The sequence below is a fragment of the Phodopus roborovskii genome, unplaced genomic scaffold (genome assembly GCF_943737965.1).
Source record: "Phodopus roborovskii unplaced genomic scaffold, PHOROB, whole genome shotgun sequence".
Lineage (NCBI taxonomy): Eukaryota > Metazoa > Chordata > Mammalia > Rodentia > Cricetidae > Phodopus > Phodopus roborovskii.
The window spans coordinates 13,728,954-13,755,148 of NW_026126410.1; the positions used below are offsets into that span (position 1 = coordinate 13,728,954).

General features: G+C 40.8%; 1 protein-coding gene across 3 annotated transcripts in view; it reads right to left on the reverse strand.

Annotated features, from left to right (window-relative positions):
* Nucleotides 1-8,347: 8,347 nt before the first annotated feature.
* The window catches only part of Palld (palladin, cytoskeletal associated protein), a 356,672-nt gene continuing 338,824 nt past the window's right edge, over nucleotides 8,348-26,195 (reverse strand). For 2 of the 3 annotated variants that reach the window (XM_051182479.1, XM_051182476.1), the window contains 6 exons: nucleotides 21,231-21,325; nucleotides 19,863-19,995; nucleotides 14,994-15,201; nucleotides 12,561-12,726; nucleotides 12,021-12,154; nucleotides 8,348-10,430 (listed from right to left, as the gene is read on the reverse strand). In XM_051182479.1, coding sequence (XP_051038436.1) covers nucleotides 10,258-10,430; nucleotides 12,021-12,154; nucleotides 12,561-12,726; nucleotides 14,994-15,201; nucleotides 19,863-19,995; nucleotides 21,231-21,325 — 909 coding nt within the window. In that variant the 3' untranslated portion in view covers nucleotides 8,348-10,257. Of the gene's footprint in view, nucleotides 10,431-11,644; nucleotides 11,852-12,020; nucleotides 12,155-12,560; nucleotides 12,727-14,993; nucleotides 15,202-19,862; nucleotides 19,996-21,230; nucleotides 21,326-26,195 lie in introns of those variants that run through there. The other variant, XM_051182477.1, reaches the window with a different exon arrangement.

The window sequence follows — 26,195 nt, forward strand, 5'->3', positions numbered from 1 at the left end:
ATCTTCAAACCAATATTGGCTCCCTCTTTTATGTTCTCTCTCTCTGTCTCTGTCTCTCTCTCTCTTTCCTATTTTCCATTCCTAACCAGGCTCAATCCTCCTGGTCGCACATGCCTTCCTCTCCTCCCTCTCATTTTCTCCTACTTCTCTCTCCATTAGCTGTCCTCCCCCACTATACCTGAGGTCTGGGGGACTTGTCCCTTCCCAGTTCTGTGAGGGACTTTATATGAATCTCTTAGAATACAACTTGTATCCTAGTTCCTCTGGTGATGTGAATTATAGGCTGGTGATCATTTGATCTAGGTCTAAAATCCATATATGAGTGAGTACATACTGTGTTCCTCTTTTTGTGACTGGGTTACCTCATTCAGGATGGTTTCTTCAAGTGCCATCCACTTGCCTGCGAATTTCAAGATACCATTATTTTTTTCTGCAGAGTAGTATTCCATTGTGTAGATGTGCCACATCTTCATTAACCATTCTTCAATTGAAGGGCATCTAGGTTGCTTCCAGGTTCTTGCTATTACAAATAGTGCTGCTATGAACATAGTTGAACAGATGTCTTTGTTGCATTGATGTGAATCCTTTGGGTATATGCCTAAGAGGGGGATTGCCGGGTCCTGTGGTAAACTAATTCCCATTTTCCTGAGGAACCGCCATACTGATCTCCAAAGTGGCTGTATGAGTTTGCACTCCCACCAGCAGTGGAGGAGTGTTCCACTTTCTCCACATCCTCTCCAACATAAGTCATCACTGGTGTTTCTAATTTTAGCCATTCTGGCAGGGGTAAGATGGTATCTCAAAGTTGTTTTGATTTGCATTTCCCTGATAGCTAAGGATGTGGAGCATTTTCTTAAGTGTCTTTCAGCCTTTTTGATTTCCTCCATTGAGAATTCTTTCTTCAGTTCTGTACCCCATTTTTTAATAGGGTTATTTGGTGTTTTGTTGACTAGTTTCTTGAGTTCTTTGTATATTTTGGAGATCAGCCCTTTGTCGGATATAGGATTAGTGAAAATCTTTTCCCAGTCAGTGGGCTGCCGTTTGGTCTTGTCAACTGTGTCCTTTGCCTTACAGAAGCTTCTAAGTTTGAAGAGGTCCCATTTATTAATTGTTTCTTTCAGTGTCTGTGCCCCTGGAGTTATGTTCAAGAAGCGGTCTCCTATACCAATTTGTTCAAGGGTACCTCCTACTTTCTCTTCTAAGAGGTTCAATGTGGCTGGATTGATGTTGAGGTCTTTGATCCATTTGGACTTGAGTTTTGTGCATGGCGACAGACATGGGTCTATCTGCAGTCTTCTACACACCCTCATCCAATTGTGCCAGCACCATTTGTTGAAGATGCTGTCTTTGCCCCATTGTATAATTTTAGCTGTTTTGTCGAAAATCAGGTGTTCATAGGTGCGTGGATTAATATCAGGATTTTCAATTCGATTCCATTGGTCTACCTGTCTATTTTTATGCCAATACCAGGCTGTTTTCAGAACTATAGCTCTGTAGTAGAGCTTAAAGTCAGGAATGGTGATGCCTCCTGATGTTCTTTTATTGTATAGGGTTGTTTTGGCTATCCTGGGTCTTTTTGTTTTTCCATATAAAGTTGATTATTATCCTTTCAAGGTCGGTGAAGAATTGTGGTGGGATTTTAATGGGGATTGCATTGAATCTGTAGATTGCTTTTGGTAAGATTGCCATTTTTACTATGTTTATCCTACCTATCCAAGAGCATGGGAGGTCTTTCCATTTGATGGTATCTTCTTTAATTTCTTTCTTTAGAGTCACAAAGTTCTTATTATATAGATCTTTTACTTGTTTGGTAAGCGTTACACCAAGATACTTTATGTTGCTTGTGGCTATTGTAAAGGGTGATGTTTCTCTGATTTCTTTCTCTGCCTCTTTGTCGTCTGAAAAAAATAGGGCTACTGATTTTTTTGAGTTTATCTTGTATCCTGCTAGTTTGCTGAAGGTGTTTATCAGCTGTAGGAGTTCCCTGGTAGAGTTTATTGGGTCGCTTATGTAAACTATCATATCATCTGCAAATAGAGACAGTTTGACTTCTTCCTTTCCAATTTGGATGCCCTTGATCTCCTTTTGTTGTCTTATAGCATTAGCTAGAACTTCTAGTACAATATTGAAGAGATATGGAGAGAGAGGACAGCCTTGTCTTGTTCCTGATTTTAGAGGAATTGGCTTAAGTTTCTCTCCATTCAGTTTGATGTTGGCAGTTGGTTTGCTGTATATTGCTCTTATTATGTTTAGGTATGTTCCTGTTATCCCTGACCTCTCTTATCGAAGGCTTTTTCTGCATCTAGGTTTTTCTTTTTCAGTTTGTTTATATGGTGGATCACGTTGATAGATTTTCGTATGTTAAACCATCCCTGCAATCCAGGTATGAAGCCTACTTGATCATGGTGGATGATTTCTCTGATGTATTTTTGAATTCGGTTTGCCATTATTTTATTGAGTATTTTTGCATCGATGTTCATCAGGGATATTGGTCTGTAGTTTTCTTTCTTAGTTGTGTCTTTGTGAGGTTTGGGTACCAAAGTTATTGTGGCCTCATAAAAAGAGATTGGCAATAAACCTTCTGTTTCTATCTTGTGGAACAGTTTGAGGAGTAGTGGTATTAGTTCTTCCTTGAATGTCTGGTAGAATTCTGCACTGAATCCATCTGGCCCTGGACTTTTTTTCGTTGGAAGGCTTTCGATGACTGCTTCTATTTCATTTCGGGTTATAGGTCTATTTAAGTTGTTTGTCTGTTCTTGATTTAATTTTGGTAAGTGATAGTTATCCAGAAACTTGTCCATTTCCTTTGAATTTTCAATTTTTGTGGAATACAGATTTTCGAAGTATGACCTGAAAATTGTCTGGATTTCCTCTGTGTCTATTGTTATGTTCCCCATTTCGTTTCTGATTTTGTTAATTTGCATGTTCTGTCTCTGCTTTTTCGTTAATTTGGATAAAGGTTTATCTATCTTGTTGATTTTCTCAAAAAACCAACTCTTTGTTGCATTGATTTTTTTGTATTGTTTTCCTGGTTTCTATTTTGTTGATTTCAGCCCTCAAGTTGATTATTTCCTGGCGTCTGCTCCTGCGGGGTGAATTCGCTTCTCTCTGTTCTAAGGTTTTCAGTTGCGCTGTTAATTCATTTATGTGACTATCCTCTGTTTTCTTCATATGGGCACTTAGTGCAATGAACTTCCCTCGTAGCACTGCTTTCAAGGTGTCCCATAAGTTCGGGTATGTTGTATCCTCATTCTTGTTGAATATTAGAAAGTCTTTAATTTCTTTCTTTATTTCTTCTTTGACCCAGGAGTGGTGCAATTGCACATTGTTAAGTTTCCAGGAGTTTGCAGGTTTTCTGCTATTTGTGTTGTTGTTGAATTCCAATTTTAAAGCATGGTGGTCCGATAAGATACAGGGGACTATTTCTATTCTCTTGTATCTGTTGAGGTTTGTTATGTCTCCTAGTATGTGGTCGATTTTAGAGAAGGTTCCATGTGGAGCAGAGAAGAAGGTATATTCTTTTGTCTTTGGATGGAATGTTCTATAGATGTCTGTTAGCCCCAGTTGAGACATAACTTCTGTTAATTCTTTTGTTTCTTTGTTGAGTTTCTGATTTGTGGTCCTGTCTAGTGTTGAGAGTGGTGTATTGAAGTCTCCCACTATAAGTGTGTGAGGTTTTATATGAGCTTTGAGTTTTAGTAGTGTTTCTTTTACGAATGTGGGTGGCTTTGTATTAGGGGCATAGATGTTCAGAATTGAGACTTTGTGTTGATGGATTTCTCCTGAGATGAATATGAAATGACCGTCTTCATCTCTTTTGACTAGTTTTGGTTTGAAGTCTAGCTTGTTAGATATTAGGATAGCTACGCCTGCTTGCTTCTTATTTCCATTTGATTGGAAAATCTTTTCCCAACCCTTTACCCTGAGGTAATGTCTATCTTTGGAGCTAAGATGTGTTTCTTGTATGCAGCAGAAGGATGGATAATTTTTGTCTTTCAACTACATTATAAGCTCTAAGGGCAGCGTGCATGCTGTGACTTTATTTGTTAGGTAATTAAGTCTCTTGCACTTTCATGATAGCTCTACCTTGCTGTTCTGCACCATGTACCAGGTGTATACATGTCTTCAGTTTGAATTATTAACTCCCATGCAACTTGGAATTCTTGGACCAGTAATCTAAATGAGATGCCATCAGTACTGTGTGTTACCAGGCCTGACCATTTACTTAACTAATTGATGAGGCCCCAGTGAATTGAACACAGGCTGTTGGAGCAAGGAAAAAGAATTGATTCAGCAAGCCAGCAGGACTTAGAAGGTGAAGACTAGGATCCCCAAAGGTCATCGCAACACTAGTGCTAAAGTCCTATTATCTTGAAGAAAGGGTAGGTTGAACTCAAGAGCTGATGATTGATCAGTCTATTTGCAGCTGTCTTGAAGGAAGTACACTGGGATGAGAGCAGCTTTGGATAAGCCACATCACATTTTTCCTCATTGTCATTGTTCCATCCCATTGCTATAGGGTAAGAGGTAAGCCATGGTGGCTGCTCTGATATTCCCAGCCAGAGGTGGGGAAGGAGAGAATGGAAGTGCTTATTCTGGAGAATACTGGCCAAGGCTGTACATACCAAATAGTAATGACACCATCCATTTCCCTACCCTATCACTTGTTACTTGGACCTTATGATGCTGGGTTTCAGGTTTCCTTTAAAGCTCATCTATGATCTGGGTGTTGGTGGCACTCACCTTTAATCCCAGCACTCAGGAGGCAGAGGCAGGAGGATCTCTGTAAGTTTGATGCCAGTTTGGTCTACAGAGCAAGTTCCAGGACAACCTCCAAAGCAATACAGAGAAATCCTGTCTCGACCCCCCCCCCACCAAAAAGCTCATTTATGTTAATTTATATTAGTAATAGCTATAAATTCATAATGCTTCACAGAGGTGATTGGGAAACTGTAGGACATAAGTTTCCTTTCCTTTCCAACAAAAGTAGATCTGACCCATGTAACAAATGCTCTGTATGGGGTTTAAACTATAGGCGGGGTTAAAATTCCATCAGCATTGTCTTGCTATTGAGAACAAAGCCAAAATCCCTTCTTTGGAGTACAGCCTAAGAATGATTGCCTTTGGGATAGCTCATCCTCTTTGGTAGTGATGTAGTGATCACATTCCCAATTAACATCCTTCCCACAAGATCTGGACAGAGGATGTAGGAGAATTATCTCCTCATAACATTAGAAAGGAGGGAAGGGCAAATTACCAGGCTTTCTTAAATATTTGACCTCTTTTTCGATGGCAGCCTAGAAATCTGATGACCTTGTTGAAATGGGCAAGTTCTTGAGTACAAATGTCACTGATGTGTGGTGGATTCCAGCCTAGAAATCTGATGACCTTGTTGAAATGGGCAAGTTCTTGAGTACAAATGTCACTGATGTGTGGTGGATTCCTGGTTTCACTCTGGCCAGTATGAGAAAGAATAGGCCTGAAGAAGTACTCTGATCTTACTCTTGAGAACCTCTTGAGTATCTGGGGGAAATTAAAGAAATGTACCACAAAGAGATCCACCGAAGTCCTCCTCAAGTCTATCTTTGGGGTCCTAATATGAGAGTATTTTTAAATACAAAGTAAAAGATATACACAGCTAAGCAGTTTGCCCAAGATATGGTCCCCTGCTCACTGTTGTTTTAGCATCAAGTCTGTCCTGCAAGGTCACCTTACAAGTTGTAAAGGTTTTCTCCTGGAGACAAGTTTCTCCTATGGCCTTAGCTGTTTCTTGTCACAGTAGAATATTACTGAGTGCATCATTCAGTAACTTCTGAGGAAAAGTACATGGGAGATAACATTTTCTGGGAGAAAAATGTTATTAAAAACAAAAGGTTAGAGCTTTATTGACACAGTTGTGAGGGAATGAGTGTGAAAAGAGAAAGTGACATTGCAATATTAATGTGGAAGAAGGTATGATCTTCCTGCTCTTTTAGAGGGCCTAGGGGCTATCCGGGTTTCCTGGGTTGTACTTTGAGAACGGGTATGTGTGTTAGTTACTTTTCCTGTTGCTCTGACAGGATACCTGATAAAAGCACTGGTTGGATTTTTCTGGAATGCTGACCATCCACCCCTGGCTCTCATCTCTTGTCAATAGTCTGGAGCTTGGAGGGCAAGAATGCTCTAAATGGATTTGATTCCATGTACTGGTGTGGTACTTATAACCAACCACCCTGTCTCCACCTGGGAATGTCGCTTTTTATGGTTCAGTTTCCTGTGACTGGTATAGAAGGTCAGGGTCCACTGACTGCTGCAAGCCTTTTCCTCACTTTGATTTGCAGAAATTGTAAATAATTCTAACTACAGGCTTTTATGAACTCTGTCTTGGGGAAACAGAGTGATTTCTTCCCTTCTTTTCTTTTCTAAATTATATTTCCTTCAATCATTGGGTGGCTTTGGGGGATCAATTTTTAGTACCTCACCCTCCATCTGCTTTCTGGCATTTGTCTCTTATTTTCCCATTTTCCTTTGGGGCATATTCCTTTAAAACAAACAAGCAGAGCTCTATATAGTCTGCCTCAGGCTGCGAACATGTGTGTGTATATACATGAAGTACCTTCTTTGCTTAGATATCCTAATTGTGTCATTTGAATGGGCATGTCCCTAGTATTGATTCACCTTTCATGACATTACACTATATTTGTGAGGTATGTACATGTTTTTAGAGAGGGTTTACATTGAAGTGAAATAACTGAGATTGGGAAGAATTTTGGTTGTACAGTGCAGTAGCATATTACTGAGCAGTGGCCACTGGTTCAGCAGACAAAGAGAAACAAAGATCCTGAGGCCTCTTGAAGATCACTTCACTGATAGAGAGCATTCTTGTGATGTAACTGATGCACCAAAACCAGGCTCTTCTGAGGGACGGTTATGACTAGTCCATTAACAGCTTCTTCAGGCTCTTTGGCAATGCAACAGTTCTGAGGGTCGGTTGAGCATGGGAGGACCTAAGGGACCAACCTCCTCAGGTGATGGCTTCTGAACCGGAAGGCTTGAGAAAATCCAGATTTCTATTCTTTTAACATTTATATGTTAAATTTATGCCAGTCTCTCCTATCAGGTGGGTCCCAGAGACTGAACACAGGTCATCATGCTTAGTGGCAAGTGTCTACCTGCTGAGCCATCTGTTTGGTCTCAAAAACCAGATTTCTGAATCAGAAGAATTGGGTAGCACTAAATAATTTGCATTTCTAGTAAGTTCCTGGTAACCAGTCTAGAGAGAACCATTTTAAGGCCTGACCTACATATAGGCTTCTCTAAAGAAAGGAATTAGGTGAATGCCTGTCATTTGTAGTACAGTGGGAAAACACTTTAATTAGATGAAATTTCAACATAAAGAATAGATCTCAGGATGTGAAACAAAATGCCAGGCATTCTAGGTGAAATCCCAGTATGTCACATGCTTTAAACAGCACAGGTGTATAATTGGTACTCCAGGACTTTATTTGCTTGCTAAACTTTTTTTTTTTTTTTTTTTTTTTTTTTGAGGGTTAGTAAGCAGACAGCTGTCCTACATCCCTCTCGTATGCAATCAAGCTGAATTTCAGTGCTATTTGGAAGAAGCTATTTTTTTCTTTTGTGTGTGTATGGTGTACATGGCATGGGTACACTCGCCCATGCAGGTACAGGTGGAGGCCAGAGGTTGACATCAGGATTCTTCCTCAGACACTTCGATTCCCTGAACCTGGCTGTCCAGTGAGCCCCACAAGTCTGTCTGTCACTAACCCCTCAGCACTATGTCATCACGGCCAGGATTTTAGGTAGGTGCTGTGGATATGAACTCAGTTCTTCAATTGTATGCAGCAGATATTTACACAGTGAGCCACTTCCCTGTCCCCCAGAAAGGATTTAAGTTTCTAAATCAAATGCTTTTTAGAAAGGAGACTATACAGGTGGGCTTGCTTTATTCACACACACCTTTAAAGGGGAATGGATCCTTCCACAATAGAACCAAAGCAGGAGAGGGTATACATGAGGGGAATTCTCACTTTTAGCTTTGAAGATGGAGGGAAAAAAATACCCATGCCTTTAGGCGAGGAGAGCAACCCCCGGTGGACAGACTAGTGGGTCCTCTGTCCCATAGCATCAAGGTACTTCTGAATTGTGTCATAACCACTTGAGCATCATGTAAGATTGCAGCCCGTGACACAATGATGTTAACTCTTAGTGCACAGTGAACTGGGAGCTTGCCGTCTCATGCCCACCTTCTGATCTCCCTGACTTCGAGAATACAGAAATTTGATGCTTCTAACTCTGCCAGGCCAGTCCATCACAGCAGCCATAGAACACAGCGTTACAAAGGATCAGCTACTGTTTGTTAAATATTTATTTATTGATATTAAGTCCACATTATAATGGCACAACAATCCAAAGTATGGTAGTACTTTGTTTTTTTGTTTTTTCCCCCCATAAATATAACATAAAAGGTGGCAAAAGGATGCTAGTTAATTCCCAAGCCCAGCAACTTAGCAAAAAAAAAAAAAAGTCACATTCAGAAAAGTTTGGCAAGTATGATATAATTATATAGGTCACAATTCTACAACAGAGATAGGTCTAGAAGACCCTGAATGGTTACTTAAATCCTCCATTAGCAATGTGTATGTATGTGGTCAAAGTCTTGTACCACGCTGCATAGAACATCTGCCACCCAGTGCTCAAGCCTGCTAAAACTTGGTTGGTTGGTGTTCTTACAAAAGTAGAAAGCTGTACATGTGATGCAGTAATACAAAATATATGGGGTGGTTACAGATACAAAATTCTTTTAAGAAGTACTACGTATGAATTGAGTAACTGAGCTAAGAAAGTTGAACACGTTTATAAATAATGAACAATAGATATGGTTTTGCACGAGGAACACAGTGTTTTCTTTTCATAGCAAAGTACCATTAAAGCCTCACGTTTTACACTATCAGGCCAGATTATTTTCTCTCATTAAAAAAGGAAAATATTGGTTCCGACTTAAACTCATCAAGTCTGGTCAGAATCAACTCCGTGTAGCTGATGCAGAATCGTGCTTTCAAAAAGCGGTCCTTGCAGCTTGGCCCTGTAGGTGCTCAGAGCCTGACCCTTCGAAGACTAGTTTCCATGGCGTGGGAAGTGAAGAGAACCATTCACCACGCCTCTTAGTGCCAAAGGAAAAGAAATTCATTGTATCACAAGCTTGCTTTTGTCTCTCAAATCTTTACTTCCCTCAGGCAGACTAGACTCTATCGGCTACTTTTTACTCCTGCCACCCTTGCAGTCTCAACCCATGCCCAACTTACTCTACACACTAACATCGTCAACTACTACACACTTCAGCTACATGGAAGTCTCCACCACACATGTGCTCCAGACTTCCAGATGACCCTCTAGAGTCCCTGACTGGTTAACAGCAGTGCTTTTGCATCTGTGTTTTTAAGGCTTAGAAGAAAACCAAGGAAGAGCCTGGCCCACCCCCTGATGCTTTCATCTAAATGGATATGAGATCCCTGTGCGGGTAGCAACTCCTTCCTTCATTCTTTCTATGCCTTCCAAACCTATTTCCTCCAAACAATACATGCCTTGGTCATCTGGGTGGTTTGGATGCCTCTTGTATGGACTGTAATACGTTATCAGCTTTCTACAGAATACTTTAGTTGTTTAAGTTTAAATCAGCCTTTTAGTTCCTATGGATTGTAAGTAAGCTTTGTACTAAAGTAGTGTAAAAAGAAAACCCCTGATACGGATGATGTTTAAGGCAAGAACTTCCTTCCTTCTGATTTAACACGAGCAGTTTGCAAAGACAAGGCTTTCACTGGCTTTCTTCTTTCTCTTTTCTGCCCTTCCATATTGCACTTGGTTCACTGTAGCCATCTGTAGACACTGCTCTTAGAGATGCTGTCAAATATTTCGCACTGCCACACTATAGCACCTACAGCTTGTGTTTGAAGGCACTTGTAGATAACTTAACCTGTGGTTACCTCTGAACAGTTGATTTCTTCTGGCATGTCGACCACTTTAATTACAATTCCAAAAGTTTTAACCTGGACAACAAATGCGAATTTTCTGTGCAATGTGTATATTCCTATAAGCATCACCTACTTAGATTCTCTATCAAGTAAGAAAAATATGAATTTGGTGTTGTTTTTTTAAAATTTCTTAAAGTCAAAATTATACTTCTGCCTTTTACATAATGTGACAGAGGAGGATGTTGGTCAAAGCAATGGCGTTCAGTTTTCAGCTTCAACGGGGCACTGATCACAGGTCATCACTTTCTACCAAGCCGCTGTTCAGTGTCAGGTGAGATGGGCTGGCTTCAGGTTGGAAAGCAGCTTTGATGTCTAGTCCCTGGTCCGAAAGCGCTGCATAGCGACTGGCTGAGGGCCGTACTTTTTTTGGCTTGGTGGTCTGTGGCTGCTGATGCCACTGGGCTACAAAGAAAGAGAATAAATGATTTTTTTTTTTTCCTAGCCAAGATATGCTTGGAGTTTAAGTAAATACAGAATGACTTTTGGGCAGAGCCTGGTGGTTTATACATGTAAGCTCAGCACTTGGGAGGCTGAGGTAGGAGGATTTTTGTAAGTTTGAGGTCAGCTTGGGTTGCACAGTAATGGTCAGAGCAACAACCTGTCTAAAAACAAAAATCACACTCACAAAATTAATGTCTGTCTTTCTGTCTGTCTGTCAATCTGTCTATCTATCTATGGTCCATACATATTCTCTTTAAAAAGATTTTCTTTTTTATATATGTGAGAGTTTTGCCTTCATATATGCACATGCACTGAGTATGTTCATGATGCCTGGGTGTGTGTGTAAATGTGTTGCCTGTGTGTTTGCATGTGTACTGAGTATGTACCTGGTGCCTGGAAAGCCAGGAGGTGCCAGATTGCCCTAGTACTGGATAGCTGTGAATGGCCATGTGGATCCTGGGTCCTCTGCTAGAACAGGAATTGCTCTTAACTGCCGAGCTATCTCTCCAGTCCCCACAATTTTCACACTGTTTGTGAAAATTGAACACAGCCGCAGTAGAGCTGTAGCTAACCTTAGAGGTCCTTCTGCATTTTACTTACAAGAATCATAGGCTACTGTCTGTTGTGGCATTGGGGCTATAAAGTCAGGCAACATGGGAAGTTATTGTTCTTTTACCACCTGCAGTGCTGGAAAAATCTCAAAACAGTTGGTAAGCCTCCTATATCTGACCCATCTTTCTCTCTTTTCTTTAATGATAATTACAGCTAGAAATTCTAGATAGAATTTTAACATTAATAAACTGAAAAGAATCTGGCATTTGGGAAGGTTTCAAGGGACTGTTACTTTCTAAAGCAGAAATCAAATCTGGAATTTGCTTTTAATATTTTCTATTTTCTTTTATCAACCAATAATATAATGCTCTTGTACTAGCCTTTAAATTGAGCTGGTAGTTTTTGAAATTTAGGATGCATGTATACAGATACACACACACACACACACACACACACACACACACACACACACACACACACACATTCAAGAATCTCCTGCTAAGCTGCTTACGATACATTAATGAGAAAAGCACTTTGCAGTGTAAGTACACATTCCAGAATCAAAGTACACATGTTAAGACACCATGAGAGGATTATGGTCCAGGAAGAGATGTTAAGAGACAGTCACTTGCAGAATACCAGGATAAGAAAATGTGAAAACTGCGTATGCCTTTGTCTATTGTTAACCCCCATGGAAGCTCAAGTGAGAAAGCCACAGCTGACTAGCCAGGCTAAGACATCAACATGCACATCTTGCTAATCAATCAAAGACCCTGGTGATACTTGGGTGCTTGTTCTCCTGGAGGGGTTTCACTATTAATGTCGGGAAACTATAAACAGAAAGAGAAAGAGTAATATGAATTTCTTTTTGGCAAATAAAATGCTGGAGTATAAACTTAGAACATAAATCTTGGAGTAATGTGGTATGTCATTCTGATAATCTAATTCCTAATCATTCAACTCGGGCTATGCAGTAAGATGAAGCGAGGCAGCACTCACTGTAGACATCCAGCCTGGCAGTACAGGACACAATGCCTGCTTCATTCTTGGCTGATACAGTATACCACCCAGCGTCTTCTTTTGTGGCTCCCTGAATGAGCAGGCAGATGTAGCCATGATTGTCCTGGTGCATGCTGCAGAAAAAGATAAAGTCATTAGAGCTCCACATAATAAAAAGTGGCGTTGGATTAATTAGGCCATAAGAAACAGAACTGTGCGAGTAGCAGACAATAGATAGGATCATAGTCATTCTGGAGAGGAGGGCGGCTAGCCCCATTAAGTTAATGGGAGAGTGGGGATGAATAAACCTATGCACTATTCCTGGAGAAGACCAGCCTGTACAAAACCACAGGCGAGGCTGTTGCTACTGGGGCAAATGAATCCATTGCTTCTTTCTGATATACACATTTCAGAAACACAACTAGGTTAAGTCAGAATGTGCTCGTGACAACATGGCTTTTACACACACTGATTTGCATGCAATAGCCGACATCTCTTCCGTAAAGCTATGGGGTAGATGCGGCCCCTGTATAGTCTTACCTTACTCGCTCAGTGCTGTGAGTGAGTGATTCATTTTCTTTCTTCCAAAATATCTGAGGGGGAGGTACTCCCAACACCCGGCATTCCAGCCTCACTGGGTACCCATCAGCTACCCCTGTGTTTTGCAGCTTCTCCACAAACACAGGGGCCTTGTGTGCTTCTTTTGCTAAGGAAACACGAGATGAATTCTGTTAGTGGAGTACGAAAGGGTCACCGCAAGGAACTCAGGGGCTTTCGAGGTCAAGCAGCTTTTTTGTGATACCATTTTTAGTTCATGTGGTAGAGGTTAGCGTTTCCCCTGAGTAAAGGTCTGTATTCCCTTGATTAGTTCAAGACTGATAGGCCCACGCTGTGCCGCGACATCTGCTCCTTAGAATGCCTGCCTGACAGACTTCCAATTCACATTGCTGGCAGCTGTGAGAGCTTTGCCTAATTAAGTCAACATTAAGCTCACAGCCTTTACCTATAGGTGCCATCTAGTGGTGCCAAGTACACAGGCTTAGGTGTCACTGGCTGTCACCTGAAATGTTTACTTTGAAGAATTGGAACTTATAATTCAAGGAGACATACTGCAGGGTTTAAAGGGTGGGGGGTGGGGGGATAGATGCAGGAAAAGTATTTATCTAAATTTGGCAGTTTTTTAAAAAATGGTTATCTATAAGAATATACAGCTGGCAAATTACAAATCTAACTTGTGTTCTTCATAGGGAGCTACAAAGAAGACAACTTTATGATTATCTTATAGGATTTTATTACTTACTCTTTTAAAAGTCAGGACTTGCTGGACAGTGGTAGCACACGCCTTTAATCCCAGCACTTGGGAGGCAGAGGCAAGTGGATCTTTGTGAATTTGAGGCCAGCCTGATCTACAGAGTAAGTTCTAGGACAGCAGGGCTGTTACATACAGAAACCCTGTATGGAGAAACCAAACCAAACCAAAACAAAACAAAAAGGACTTATTGTTAATAATATCCTGAACATTGTAAAGCAATGGGAAACTGATTTTTTGGGTCACTGGTAGAAATAATTTCAGATAAAGAACAGGTTTGATTTCACCCGAGTTCCCAACAATGAATCCACAGATACACATCTTCCTGCATACGAACATGAATCAAGGTCTTTGCCATCCAATACTAGTTTGTGTCTTACTAGCTGTATCACCTTGCAAACAGACCACAGATGCCTCAGCATCTCAACTAGTGGGGACCATAATGTGTCATAGCACATTATAAGGATTAAACTGGAAAAATGCTGATGAAGGCCTGTCCAGGCAGCGCAGTGCACAGTGTGTTCCAAGCAGCACATGTTGTCACTGGTGAGCATTTGGGATACGTAGGCTGCTTTTAAACACTGCCAGGAGCACTCAAACCAGTATCTGATGTTGAAGACCTTGATCCATGCACTGCCTGCTCTGACATGAGTGCTGAGGCATGCATGCCCAGATGCCTGTTTCAGGGACCCCCAAGTGTTATCCTGATGAACAAAGAAGAGCAGTGGGTAAATTTAATAGAAAAATAAACAATTTAATTTGAGTTGAGAGAAATGAATGAAATCAACTCGGCCATGTGGGCAGAGAGAATACTTTGTACAATATTTAAAAGCATCACCCATATATTTATACCAGATTTTTGTGGGAAAGAATATGTTGGTTCTTATAGCCTGGATTTTATATCCCTCCCTAGTTTTATTCTCTTTGTCACTCTATTGAAGAAGCAGACTGGTTCACAGAGTGTTTGCAATAGGCTGTCTGGAGTCTAATCCTAGTTCACTAAGAGGAACTCCAGGAAGCTGCAATTTTCTCACAGAGTTGATGCCAGGCCAAGCCAAGATAACATATATGATGGCATTGTCAGTCGAGCTTTAAGGAATGTGTGTTGGCAAGTTTCATGATATCAAGAGTCAGGCCATCAAAATCCCACTTCTGCCTTACTCCTAAGGGTGGTATAAACCTTTCTATGAATGTTTCTCAGGGTATAACTTCCTGTAACAACATTTACACAAATTACCTACATTGCTTAGAAAGCAAATTAATTCAGTTTGATATTGAATTGAGTGTAGATGACAACATTGCTTAAAGTTTTTGAGTTTAGAAATAGCTATATGGCCTGTCTATATAAAGTTCTGGAAGCCTGTCAGTCACTTTTTTCCTGTGGAACACTAGGCTTATCACAGCTATGAAAAAGTAAGCTACCTAACTCTTCTTCCCTTCTTTGCTTGGGTATGGGAGAAAGAAAAGATAAACAATAATGGCTATGCTGAAACGAGAAAAAATAGACACTTCCTGTTGCTAAGCTTTATGACATGCTACCATTGTATTTGGTGATACAATCTATTTTGTCAGCATTTTTACTTATTTTCTGTATTAGCTAATAATGAAGAATTAACTTTTGTGTCGTTTGACTGGCAGTGGAAAAGGAGTCACAGGCCACCTACCAGCAACCACAAGCTCCAGGTTAAAAGAGTTCTGTCCTGCTCTGTTGGTGGCAATACACGTGTAGATGCCAGCATCCCGGGACGTGACTGGCTCTATAATGAGGGAGTGTACTCCATTCTCACGGACCAACATCTTGTGAGCACTGTCAGGGCGTATGGGCTTCCCATCTAGTTGCCAGCTGAGATCTGGGGTTGGTAACCCACTGACCTAAGCAGAAAGCAGAAAGGGAAAACATGTACATTTCTCTAATAGTAAAGCAACCAAATCACCAAGAGTTATGGATCCAGCATCGATCCTCTAGAGTTTCGAATTGCTGTATGCTGTGTTAAAAACAGTCTGTTGGATTCTATATATAAAGTTGCAGAAGCCTGTTTGTCTGTTACTCCTTCCCTGTGGAACACTTGGTAGCACAAACAATGGCTTTTTAGACGGCTTCCTCATGTTACTGCTTTGTTTAAAACCTTCCCATGGTTTCCATAAACACACAGACTCTCACAACTAAACATTTCTTATAGAACAATCTGGAGATAAGTGAAACAGGGATTAAAACATATTTCTGTCATCATCTTACCTCACCCAGGACTATAAAAATTCCCAGGTGATGTCAGCATTGGGCTCTGAGCTCTTTGGAAATAGAAGATGTGCAACCATTATAACAATATCACTCAGCACTAAAACTTCTCACCAAGGAGTGGCCATCACCAAGGAGATGTTAGATAATTCATCCATTAGTACACAGGCTTATTATTATTTTATAACCCTTGAAACTGAATAACAAGAGCAATTTGAAATTGCCCAGGAAGTCATAGAGAAATTAGCATCACAGTGGAAATACCCTAAAATCTTAAGGTCATGGCAGTTGTGTGACCAGGGATCAGATAGCATGCTGCAGTGTGAAAGGGAGATTCTGCCAGATTTTTACAGTGTTGCCCTTGATTTTATCGTAGAAAGAGCATTAAGGAAGACCTTTTGAAATCCATTCTTCTTCCAACTTTACTAATGGGAAATCATGTATACTGTCCCCCAAAGAGACATCTATGGATTATAAAACAATTTCTTTGAAACATTAGCTTTTTCCAAATCTGTCAGAGAACTCATACATTCCATCCAGCCCCATGGTATGTATTCATGCCTACTACCCATGAAGTATCTCTTATACATGTAGTCACATCTGGAGAATGTAAGGGGAAAAGTGCAATTAAATCATGGGTTAAGAGGTTGGGATTTCAGGACGAGCAATAGTTAGGGAGTGGTTTGGGGGCAGTATGCTATTCTCCTATCCCTTGCTATCGCCAGCCTTCCACAGGTACCCTTTCCCTGTGGGGAAGACACTACAATGGCACGGAAATAAAGCAGTAGATATTCCCAACTGGGCTCCAGGTCTTGGGGAGTTTATAACTTGTTCCCATTTTCCTGGGCTTGAAAATGGACAAGCAGGCTCATCTACTAGCAGGAAGTCACCAACTGGGTTCTTTCAAAACTATTCACACAGGAGCTGTTCCAGTGGGAGGGTTACTCATGCTCAAGCAAAAGGAACCGGCCGTATTCTTGTCACTGGAGCACTAGCAGTGTGTGGTGAGAACAGCATGTCATTGGGAGCTGAAGGTCATCCCAAGCTGGCCGCAGTCTGAGCAGTCTGTGTGCTCTGGGTCCATCTCTTGGAGATGCAGAGAGAAGAGCACACTTAGCAAACTTTGAAGTAGGTAGCGGTGCAATGTCCATTGCTATGGCAAGGCATTTGGTTCTCCTTTTGTTTTTGAGGCAGGGTTTCATGTGGCCCGAGCTGATAACTATGTAGGCAGAGATGACTTTGACCTTGTGAACCTCCTGCTTCTGTGTTAGTGCTGGGATTGGAGGCTTGTGCCACCATACCCATGGACTTTCAGATTGTCTTTATGTAGGTGGGATCATGATAGTGAATTCAAGGAGTGGTTGTTTTAGTTCTCAATGTCCTTTTAAAGGCAAAGATTAAAGAACATTTATGTTGCCATTTAGAGCAATAAAAAGTAGCTCCCAGAGAGCTGTGTATCAACTCATCAGGATACATTTAAAAAAATACACATTTTTCCTCATGTTTTCTTTTTTTCTGAAATAGGACCTGCCTGTGTAATGTTGACTGACTTCTGTTTCCCTGTGTAGACCAGGTTGGCCTGAAACTCCCAAAACTCCACCTGCCCCTACCATCTGAGTGCTGGGAATGAGGGTGTGAGCCACGGCATCTGGCCCATAACTCCATTTTTTACACATGAAATTAGTAACAATCTCAGGATGACATCATTCATTTTGTTGATGACAAATACCATCATATTGGTTATATTTATGAATTCTTTCAAAATTTAAAATATTAGAAAATGGGCAAATAAAAATTTTCATTTGTATATATTGCATGCACAATGCTCTAGAATGTGTACACAATGTGGAATAATGAAGTCAAGCTAAGCAGCACATTGCTTATCTTTTTTTTTTTTTTTTTTTTTTTTGTGGCAAGAACATTTACAACTTCCTGTCAGCAGCCTTCATGTGTTTGAAGGGTTGTTAATAACCACCGTGATGAGCAATAGATTTCTTGAACTTCTGACAGCTGTGTGACTGACAGCTTGCCAATCCTGCTCTGCCAGCTCTCGGCAAGCATCATTTAATTCCTCCAATGCCAAGCTTCTTTAGATTCTGTTGAGGAAATATTTTGTGTTGTGGTCTGATGGTCAGTGAAATCAGATGATGGTTTGAGAGTTGGGGTTCACACTCAGCTGGTCGGAATGGATCAGAGAGTTCCCCCAAACCAGAGAAAGAGTGATGTCTGATGAAGAGTAGGTGGGGCTGGAAGGTGGCACAGGCTCTGGTCAAGCCAAGCAGGGAGGTGAACAGAGAGACCAGTGTGGGTGGAAGTTGCTGTGTGTGTGTCAGGTTCATACCTTTATATTTGGTTCCCGAGTTTTATTTTATAATAAATGATAAAAGAAAGCGCAGCAAGATTCCACATGTAAGTGACAAATGGTTTCATGTAGTATTTGTCTTTCTGTGCCTGGGTCATTTCACTTAACATAATGCACTTTAGGATCTCCATGCTTTCACCAATGATGAAGTTTCTTTTTTCAATATGCCTTACACAGGTATATTTTTAAATCTGTTAATCTGTTGTCAGACACACTTAAACTGATTCTGTATTTTTGATATTGCGAATGACTTGAGTACAGACATTGCTGACTTGTGATTGCATTTTCTGGGGATCTATCTATACCCAGCTAGATCATATAGTAATTCTAACATGAATTTTTATATGTGCTGTGTTTGCACATGTTCATGTGGGTTGATGTAAATGCACATGTCAGTAGAGGTCAGAGATCAACATCAGGTCTATAGTTCTCCACCTCATTTTGAGGCAGGGTGTCTTATTGAACTGAAAGCCCACTGGCTGTCTAGACTGCCAGCAAATGAACCCTATGTGTTCCCTGTCTCTATTACCCCACCAGCAGCAGGTTACAGGCACCAGCTTTTTATGTGGTGCTGGAGAGATCTGGACTCAATCCCTCATTTCCTTATGCATGAGCAGCAGACACTGTGCCAGCTGGGTTATCTTCCCAGGCCCCCTCATGTATGAACCTCAAAAACTTTTTAAAAATTATTTAATTATTTACTTACTTATTTACTATGTAGACCAGGCTGTCCTCAAACTCACAGAGATTAACTTGCCTCTGCCTCCTGAGTGTTGGGATTAACGGTGTGAGTCACCACACCTGGTCCCCTGAATATGTTAATTCTTGACTAAAAATGAAATAATGCTTTGAAATTCACTCATGTTTTATAATGTAAGATGAGCTACATTAGAAAGCAAATTATGGTAAAGAATACATTTATTCTTTTCTGCATGTACTAAGACCCCCCCCCCCCCCCGCCCAGTGATCAAATAAGTCAGATTACTTCAAAGCAATTGCTAGGACTAAGAATGAGGAGACACACATTACCCTCACATCTCTACTGCAAGAGTGTCTAGTGGTCATGGGCCAATCCCCTCTAATGCATTGTCTTTCTCACACTGATAAAGGACTCATAATTTCTACTCTTGCATCTTCAGGAGTGATGTTTTTGAAACTATTTAAGGCCACAGCTGTGACCTAATTTTAGAAATACAGAAATGCATTGTCCCATCCCTCACGCTAGCCTTGTGGCTCATGCATATCCAGTAAACTTATTTTTAACAGCAGCTTTTCCAAACCTCTCTACCAAGCTCTAGTTATTATTCATGTTCTGCAGTTCCAGGGATAACCAGTAGATGGAGCCAAAATAATTTTAAAAACTACCCACATTTACCCCCTAAAGGTTAAGACAATAACACAAATGACAGGTGGAATCAGGGTGGGGGACTAGTAGGGGAGGAAATGTATGGTGGGAATAGGGAGGAAAGGTAGGGGAGGGGAGGAGCAGGGGACTACAAACCAGCACAAACTAAATAAGTATGAAATGCCTTAAGGGAGCGTGTTAGCATGTAAGCTAATTTAAAATAAAGTTATCCAATAAAAACTACTATAGAAAAGACAGTAATTCAGAAATGGAGGAATAAAAAAGTAAGTAACTCCAATAGCACAGAGTAGCCATGAAGATCACTGGGTGACTGGGATGCAGGGTAGACTTATTGCTACAAAATGGGGGGTGGGGTGGGGGTGGTAAGTGGGGAGAGGGAGGAAGACCTAGTGATTTGCTGAAGTTTGATGCGTAGACTTCAGAGTAAGGAATATACATAATGAAAGTTAGCAAAGAAAATCGTAATGATAACTGTATATAACCACAGAGTCCGTGTCTCTCGAGTTGGGGGCATCTCGGACCTCACGGTAAACACAGAAGAGAATGCCAGCAGGCATGGACACACTTACTTTGCAGTCCATCCTGCAGAGTTTGCCTTCCTGAACAGTCAGATCTCCAGGAGCCTGCAGGAAGTGAGGTCTGAAGAATCGCTCCTGAATGGGCTCATTTTCATCGCCACTGTCCCTTGATCGAGAGCGAGGCCTTGAGACAAGAGACATGATAGTCAGATAAATAGAGCATACATGGTAGTTATTTGCAAGGGAGACAAGTCCCTGTCTGAACCCATCCCCCTGACATTTACACACTCACAAATGCCACATGCAAACCTTTCTTTTGGAAGTCTATAATTGATTGAGTAGTCTTCAATCAGCAGACTACTAAATACAAATCAGAAAAGGGAAATAGAGAAGGGGTTACTATGTTTGAGAATATTTTTCCTAATCAGACAATCAGACATTTTTAAAGCTTTGTGTTAGATATATATATATATATATATATATATATATATATATTTGTCTGTTTGCTTTTTTCTTTGTTTCTTTTTTGTGACAATGTTTCTCTGTGTACCCCTGGCAGTCCTGGAACTCACTCTGTAGAGTGACCAGGGTGGCCTCGAACTCAGAGATTCACCTGCCTCTGCCTCCTGAGTGCTTGGATTAAAGGTGCCTGGCTTTATCTTAGAAGTAGCAGCAGCTTTCCTTCTTCTTTTTAAACCAAGTCTTTCCCAACGGAAATAAATATTAACTTTTCAGTATGATTTAAATTTTGTAGCTAATTATAATTTCTTACGTTATAAAAACATAATGTATTTCTTATCAAAATTCTTTTTCATGATCCTTGGGAAAACAAATTACATTTTTAAGGCATGTTTAAGCTTTCATTAGTTTGTCTGTTTGCCTGAAGGCCTTATTTTCTGCTTTAAACTAGGGTAGTGCCAACCTCTCCAAGGTCGTATGTCTCACTGCTTATGTTTGCAGAGCACTACAACCGACAGTAATGGCACAGGAGACTTGAGGAACCCAGCAAGACATTTAATGCAAATTGTCAGAAATCATTAGCAAGATTCAGTTTAAAAGAGGAGGGCTGCTGCTCAGTGGAAGAGTGCTTGCCTCAAATGCTTAAAGGCACTAGGTTCAAATCCTCAGTGCAAGAGGGAAGGAGGGAGAGAGGGAGGGAGAGAGGGAGGGAGGAAAGGTGGGTGGGAGGAGGGAAAGAGACAGAGAGAGCCCAGAGTAATGATTATATACGTGAATAGTTTGGGCATATTGGCAAGTACTTGCTCCCTCCTATTCTACTCCCTCCCATTTCGAAACTGCAAAGGGGCATAATAAAGACACCATACACTTCAAGTCTGCGTTCCCTGTAGCAATGGGTTTATAGCAATAAATGAATGAGAAGGGACACACAGGACACCCAGGAATGAACATCGGAAATACCTTCTGGCATGAGGATGGCCCGAGGGAGAGCGGGGACTGCGACCTCTTTGGTTGACAGCCTGCACCATTAGCCGTCCTGTACAACTGACACGACCCTGTTAGAGATATCAGGAGAAGACATTATGTGCTGTGCAAACCCGTTAGCCATCACGTACTGGTAAGTCTTGCATCTTATTCTCTGAGATGTTATTCCTTAGTCATGTACCACTAGTAACCAAACTGAAATGCCAGGAAAAGCCATTTGCTGAAAGAACTCGGGTGATGGGTCTGTTTTATTGAAGGTAGCATTCAAAATGACACCCCTCATTAATCTGCAAAATAACATTTCCCTAGCACATGAAGCTGAGTTGTAAAATACAATGGGTGGATACTTTTCTCTTGTGATGCTCCATCTTCATGGTCAAACATCTACTTATTGTGGCTAATTCTGAGATCATAATTATATGATTTCAGTTTTCTATGGGATTGTCTCAGTAATAGTTCATTAACAGTTAGTGTTATTGCTTAGTCCAAGGTACTAAGGGATGCCTGCAAGATAAAAATGAGCATCCTGTAAGAAGTGTGCATAGGACAAGGTGAATATCATGTCCATATTATGACATAAACATGTGCAGTTTTAAAAGCCAGGAATGACTGGTTACCCAGAACATGGCTCCCAAGACAAAGGCCTAGCTAATGAAAAGTTGCATTTATCACTTTAGTTGGCCAACTGTAAACTTAAGTTGTAAGTAGACACATATGATACTTAGAGGACCCAGATGACAAGAATAAGTCACCAGTTCTTACTCTGGAGTTTGGCTTCAGCTTTTCTCGTACTATTACTAACAGACTACAACATCAATGAGTTCCTCTCCCACTTTTCAGAACCAGTTGTCCCTAACTTCTGAAGCCAAAAAGAAGCAGCAAGAGAGGGGACCTGAAAAGCAGATATGCCATTAATAATTAGGCTTCCTCAATTCTAGCTTGGGATGGATGAGAAACCCTTGTAGCAAGTTGCTAATGTAGATAGGAATACAGCAGTGTGCTGGAGGACTGGTGTTCCAACTGAAAGTGGTCAGGAAAGACTGTATTTAGAAGAAACAAGGGAGGATATCATAGCAAGAAACACATGGTCAGATTTCCTGGAGGGCAGGAATCCAGTCAACCTGGTTCTCCATTCAACCCAAGGCATGACTTCTCTAGGGATTCAGCCACTCAGAAACGGCAGACACATTGGATGTAATGCAGACCAGAGAAAAATTGGAATTACTCTGTAGAAAGGGGTGGAATGACAACAACAAAATGCAATAGTCTCCTATCACTAGGTAGTGAGTATCTCTAGCACTCAACACATGCTATAGAGGTCAACTTCCGAGGAGATTTGAGTAGAGTATTAGTAGGGAGGACTATTTCCCATTAGATTAACTGTATCTGAAGCCCAGGCTACACACAGGCACTCATGATGAGCTCTCAGCAAACATTTGAGAATCTCTAGAATAGCTAAAAATCAGGAAGTTAATGGCATTAAAATCCTCTAAATCTATCATCACTCTGGGAAAATCTATCTGTGACTGGCTTAGGAGATTCCTCTTTATTAATCATCTCACTGACAGATCATGCTAGATGCTTTATCAGATGAACACATAGAATCTGATTCCCCTTTGAGATCAAGGACAAGAAAGCTCATGTTTTGTGTTTCATTGACAGCTTTAAGTACACTGACATGGGATGCAGATTCTGAATCTATGTTGTTGATTCAATGGTGGGATGCATATAAAGTAATACACCCTTCTGTGATGCAAAGCACAGACTCGTGAGACATTTATATTAACCAATTACTTATGTAGTCAAAAGATCATGGAGCATAAATTAAATTCAAACTTTAACCTTGAATTTAGGAAAGCAAATGTGTATTGCTAAAAACAAAACAAAAAACAAAACAAAACAAAAAAACCCTTAATATTAGTTTGAATTCTGGGTTTCTTCTACAACTTTGGGAAAAATAAGGATACATAGATGTATACATATATGCGTGTCTCACAAGGATGCTATAAGGATTAAATGTTAAAGGAAGAGGTTACCATTTATGACCTTTATACTCATATATTAACCTTCACTTCTGCATATAAACAGGGAGGGTTTGTTCTTCAAGAGATAGGATTATGTGTTTGATTACATTACTGGCTAAATACATTAGTGTATCACGTAGTGATATGGCTCGGGGGTAAGCCAATTGCTGTCAACAGAACAACCTGAATTTGACCTCAGGGACCCATATGGGGGGAGGAGAAACTGATTCCCACAAGCCATTCTCTGGACTCCACATACAGTGGCAAGTGTATAACCTCCCTCCACCCACAAACCCCACACTAAGTTAATAGATAATGAAATAAAAATATTGTAATATGTTGCCAACCAGTACAGGGGCATTTTAGAAAGCATACAAACTAGGAAGCTTATCCTTTTTTTTTTTTTTTTTTTTTTTTTTTTGGATTTTCAAGACAGGGTTTCTCTGTAGCTTTGGAGCCTGTCCTGGAACTCACTCAGCAGACTAGGCTGGCCTCAAACTCACAGAGATCCCCCTGTCTCTCCTCCTGAGTGCTGGGATTAAAGGCATGAGCCCCCACTGCCTGGCTATTTGTGTGTATATGGTGTGTGTGTGTGTGTGTGTGTGTGTTTTAAATCTAGAATTCAGTGGAACCATTGCAAAGATGCTGCCCATACACCACAGCGGAAAGTTCAGGTGCGAAGTTTGAACATTTTACTAAGAGGCTACACATTCGGAATCAGAACCAAGGATTTTAATCTTCCAAGTATTTCCACCAATCCTGGAAATCATGGCAATTATGCAAAACCATACACTTATTGTACTTGGTTTTAACTTTCTGATCTCCACCTGCTTAATTAACCCATGGAATGATAATCAAGTGAATTCTTAAGTAAAGCCTAGAATAGTCTAGGAAGCCCATGCTAACAAAAACACAAACAACACACGAACTTTCTGTATTAAACTCAACTCTGTGTTAAGTCTATTTCTGGGGCAGTGGGGATCCACAGAGTTTAGTTATAGTGCAAGCAAGAAATTTGACTCATTGCATTGATTCTCCATGAGACATCCAGTTTGTGAAGGTTATTTGATGCCTCATCACTTGAGGCCAATTATTTATGTGATTTGAAAATAACATTTATGCTTCATAGTTTATGAGCCTAACTCACAGCACACCAGGCTCTGTGAACGCCTGCCACTTGTGTACTTCATACAAGTGGAGGAAACAGCAAGCTGCAAAACAGCCCTCCCAAACCCAAATGCAGCATAAGGTAACTTAGCAACACAACAAAACACAGCAAAACACTCATGTTTAGATTCAGCTGTGTCTTAAAGACAGGATTAGAGTCTAAAACAACTGGTTTCTGTGATTGGCTAATTGGCAATGTCTGGTGCAGGACTGCAAATCATGCTAAGCTATGTGATCGCTCTGGTCTCTGATGAATTGTTCTGATGAATGGAGTGTAACACATGGCCCAGTCGGCATGGGTTCACATCTGTGTGTTCTGGTTCCCGGTAAAAATTGGAGGTAGCTAACAATATCTAGCATGTTTCTTCTTCCCCAGGTTGAAAAATACCATTTTAAAATATCCTGCCGAGCATCAGTGTCTTCCTTTGTCCTGGGTTCTCACCTTCTTTCTTGCCTGTTTTCTGTAGTTATTCCCCTTGCTCTATAACCCTGTCTCTGTGTCATATTACTGAGTTCATTTTTCTGCTCTCACCTGTCCACCTCCTCTTGGTCATTTCAGATCAAGCAGGCTGCAGACTATGACCCATCTCCTCTTTAAGCCCAAGTGCTTTGACAATTAGAAAAAAAAAACGAGGAAGCTGAAGAGCATCAGCTCATTAGAGGGCTGCCTGAAGTTTTGTGTCAGCTGCACTTGGTGCTCATGAGAGTGAATATTCCTTGAGAGAGTTAGCTTTTTGTTTTGATTTTCTACCCATGTCTACTTTGGGCATTCTTATTTTAAATCATTTAAAATACACAAATTACAAGAAATGACAACAGTTTGATATGCAATACTAGATGTTCTAAGGTTGTGGTTGTGGCTGGGCAATTACTTTTAATTTAACACCATGTGTCCACAGCCACAGAAGACTGGGTCTGCCAAAGCACAGGTAGAAAAATGGCCTGTCCCTTGTTCTAATTTCAATGCCACTTTTTTCTTAATGTGTAGGAAGGTTAATCCCATTATCTACATATGATTCACAAAACCTACCTCTGGCATGTTTACACAGGACATACCAGCTCCTGATGAGTCTGGATTAATAAAAAGGTTTAACTTTTGGAATTAAAATCAACCAGGCAACATGACCAGAAACTTGTGATAGCAATTACTATAAAGTATCACACAGTCCTCACTCAGCAAGGCTGGCTGGATTATGAACCTTGGCACAACCTGTTCCTAAATGTCCACCTAGGGAATTTCCTCAGACTTCCTTCATGAGCCCTCCACTCTGTTTTGTGGTGGAGATGGAACCTTGGTCTCTTACGCATGTGGGTTAAGGGTTCTACCTCTCAGTTAGACCCCAAGTTCCCCCTGTTTTGTCTTCATTGAGCAGTGAAAAGGAGAGTTTTAGGTCTCTGTCTCTTAATGAAGACTCTTTGTGCAGCTTGAGACTTGGATCTGTAAGCAGTGGACTAAGTATGTGATCCAAGGGTTTTTTGAGTATTTTGAGCCTACTGGTTGACCCAGAGCATTCATTATAATCACCTGTTGCTTAAATCACAGGAGGAGTAGGAGAGCTGGGATTTTGGTTTGCTGATATCATCCAGTCCACTTCTAACATCTCTTTATTTCCTCCCAGAGGCAGGAGGCAAGAACTAAAGAGGCTGATCATGGGGTTTTAGCCTGGAGTTGATAAGACAAAGGTACTGGGGCTTAGAATGAGGGCAGTAATTGCTCTTTGCAATTTTCTCTTGGCTCTGGGTTTGCTGA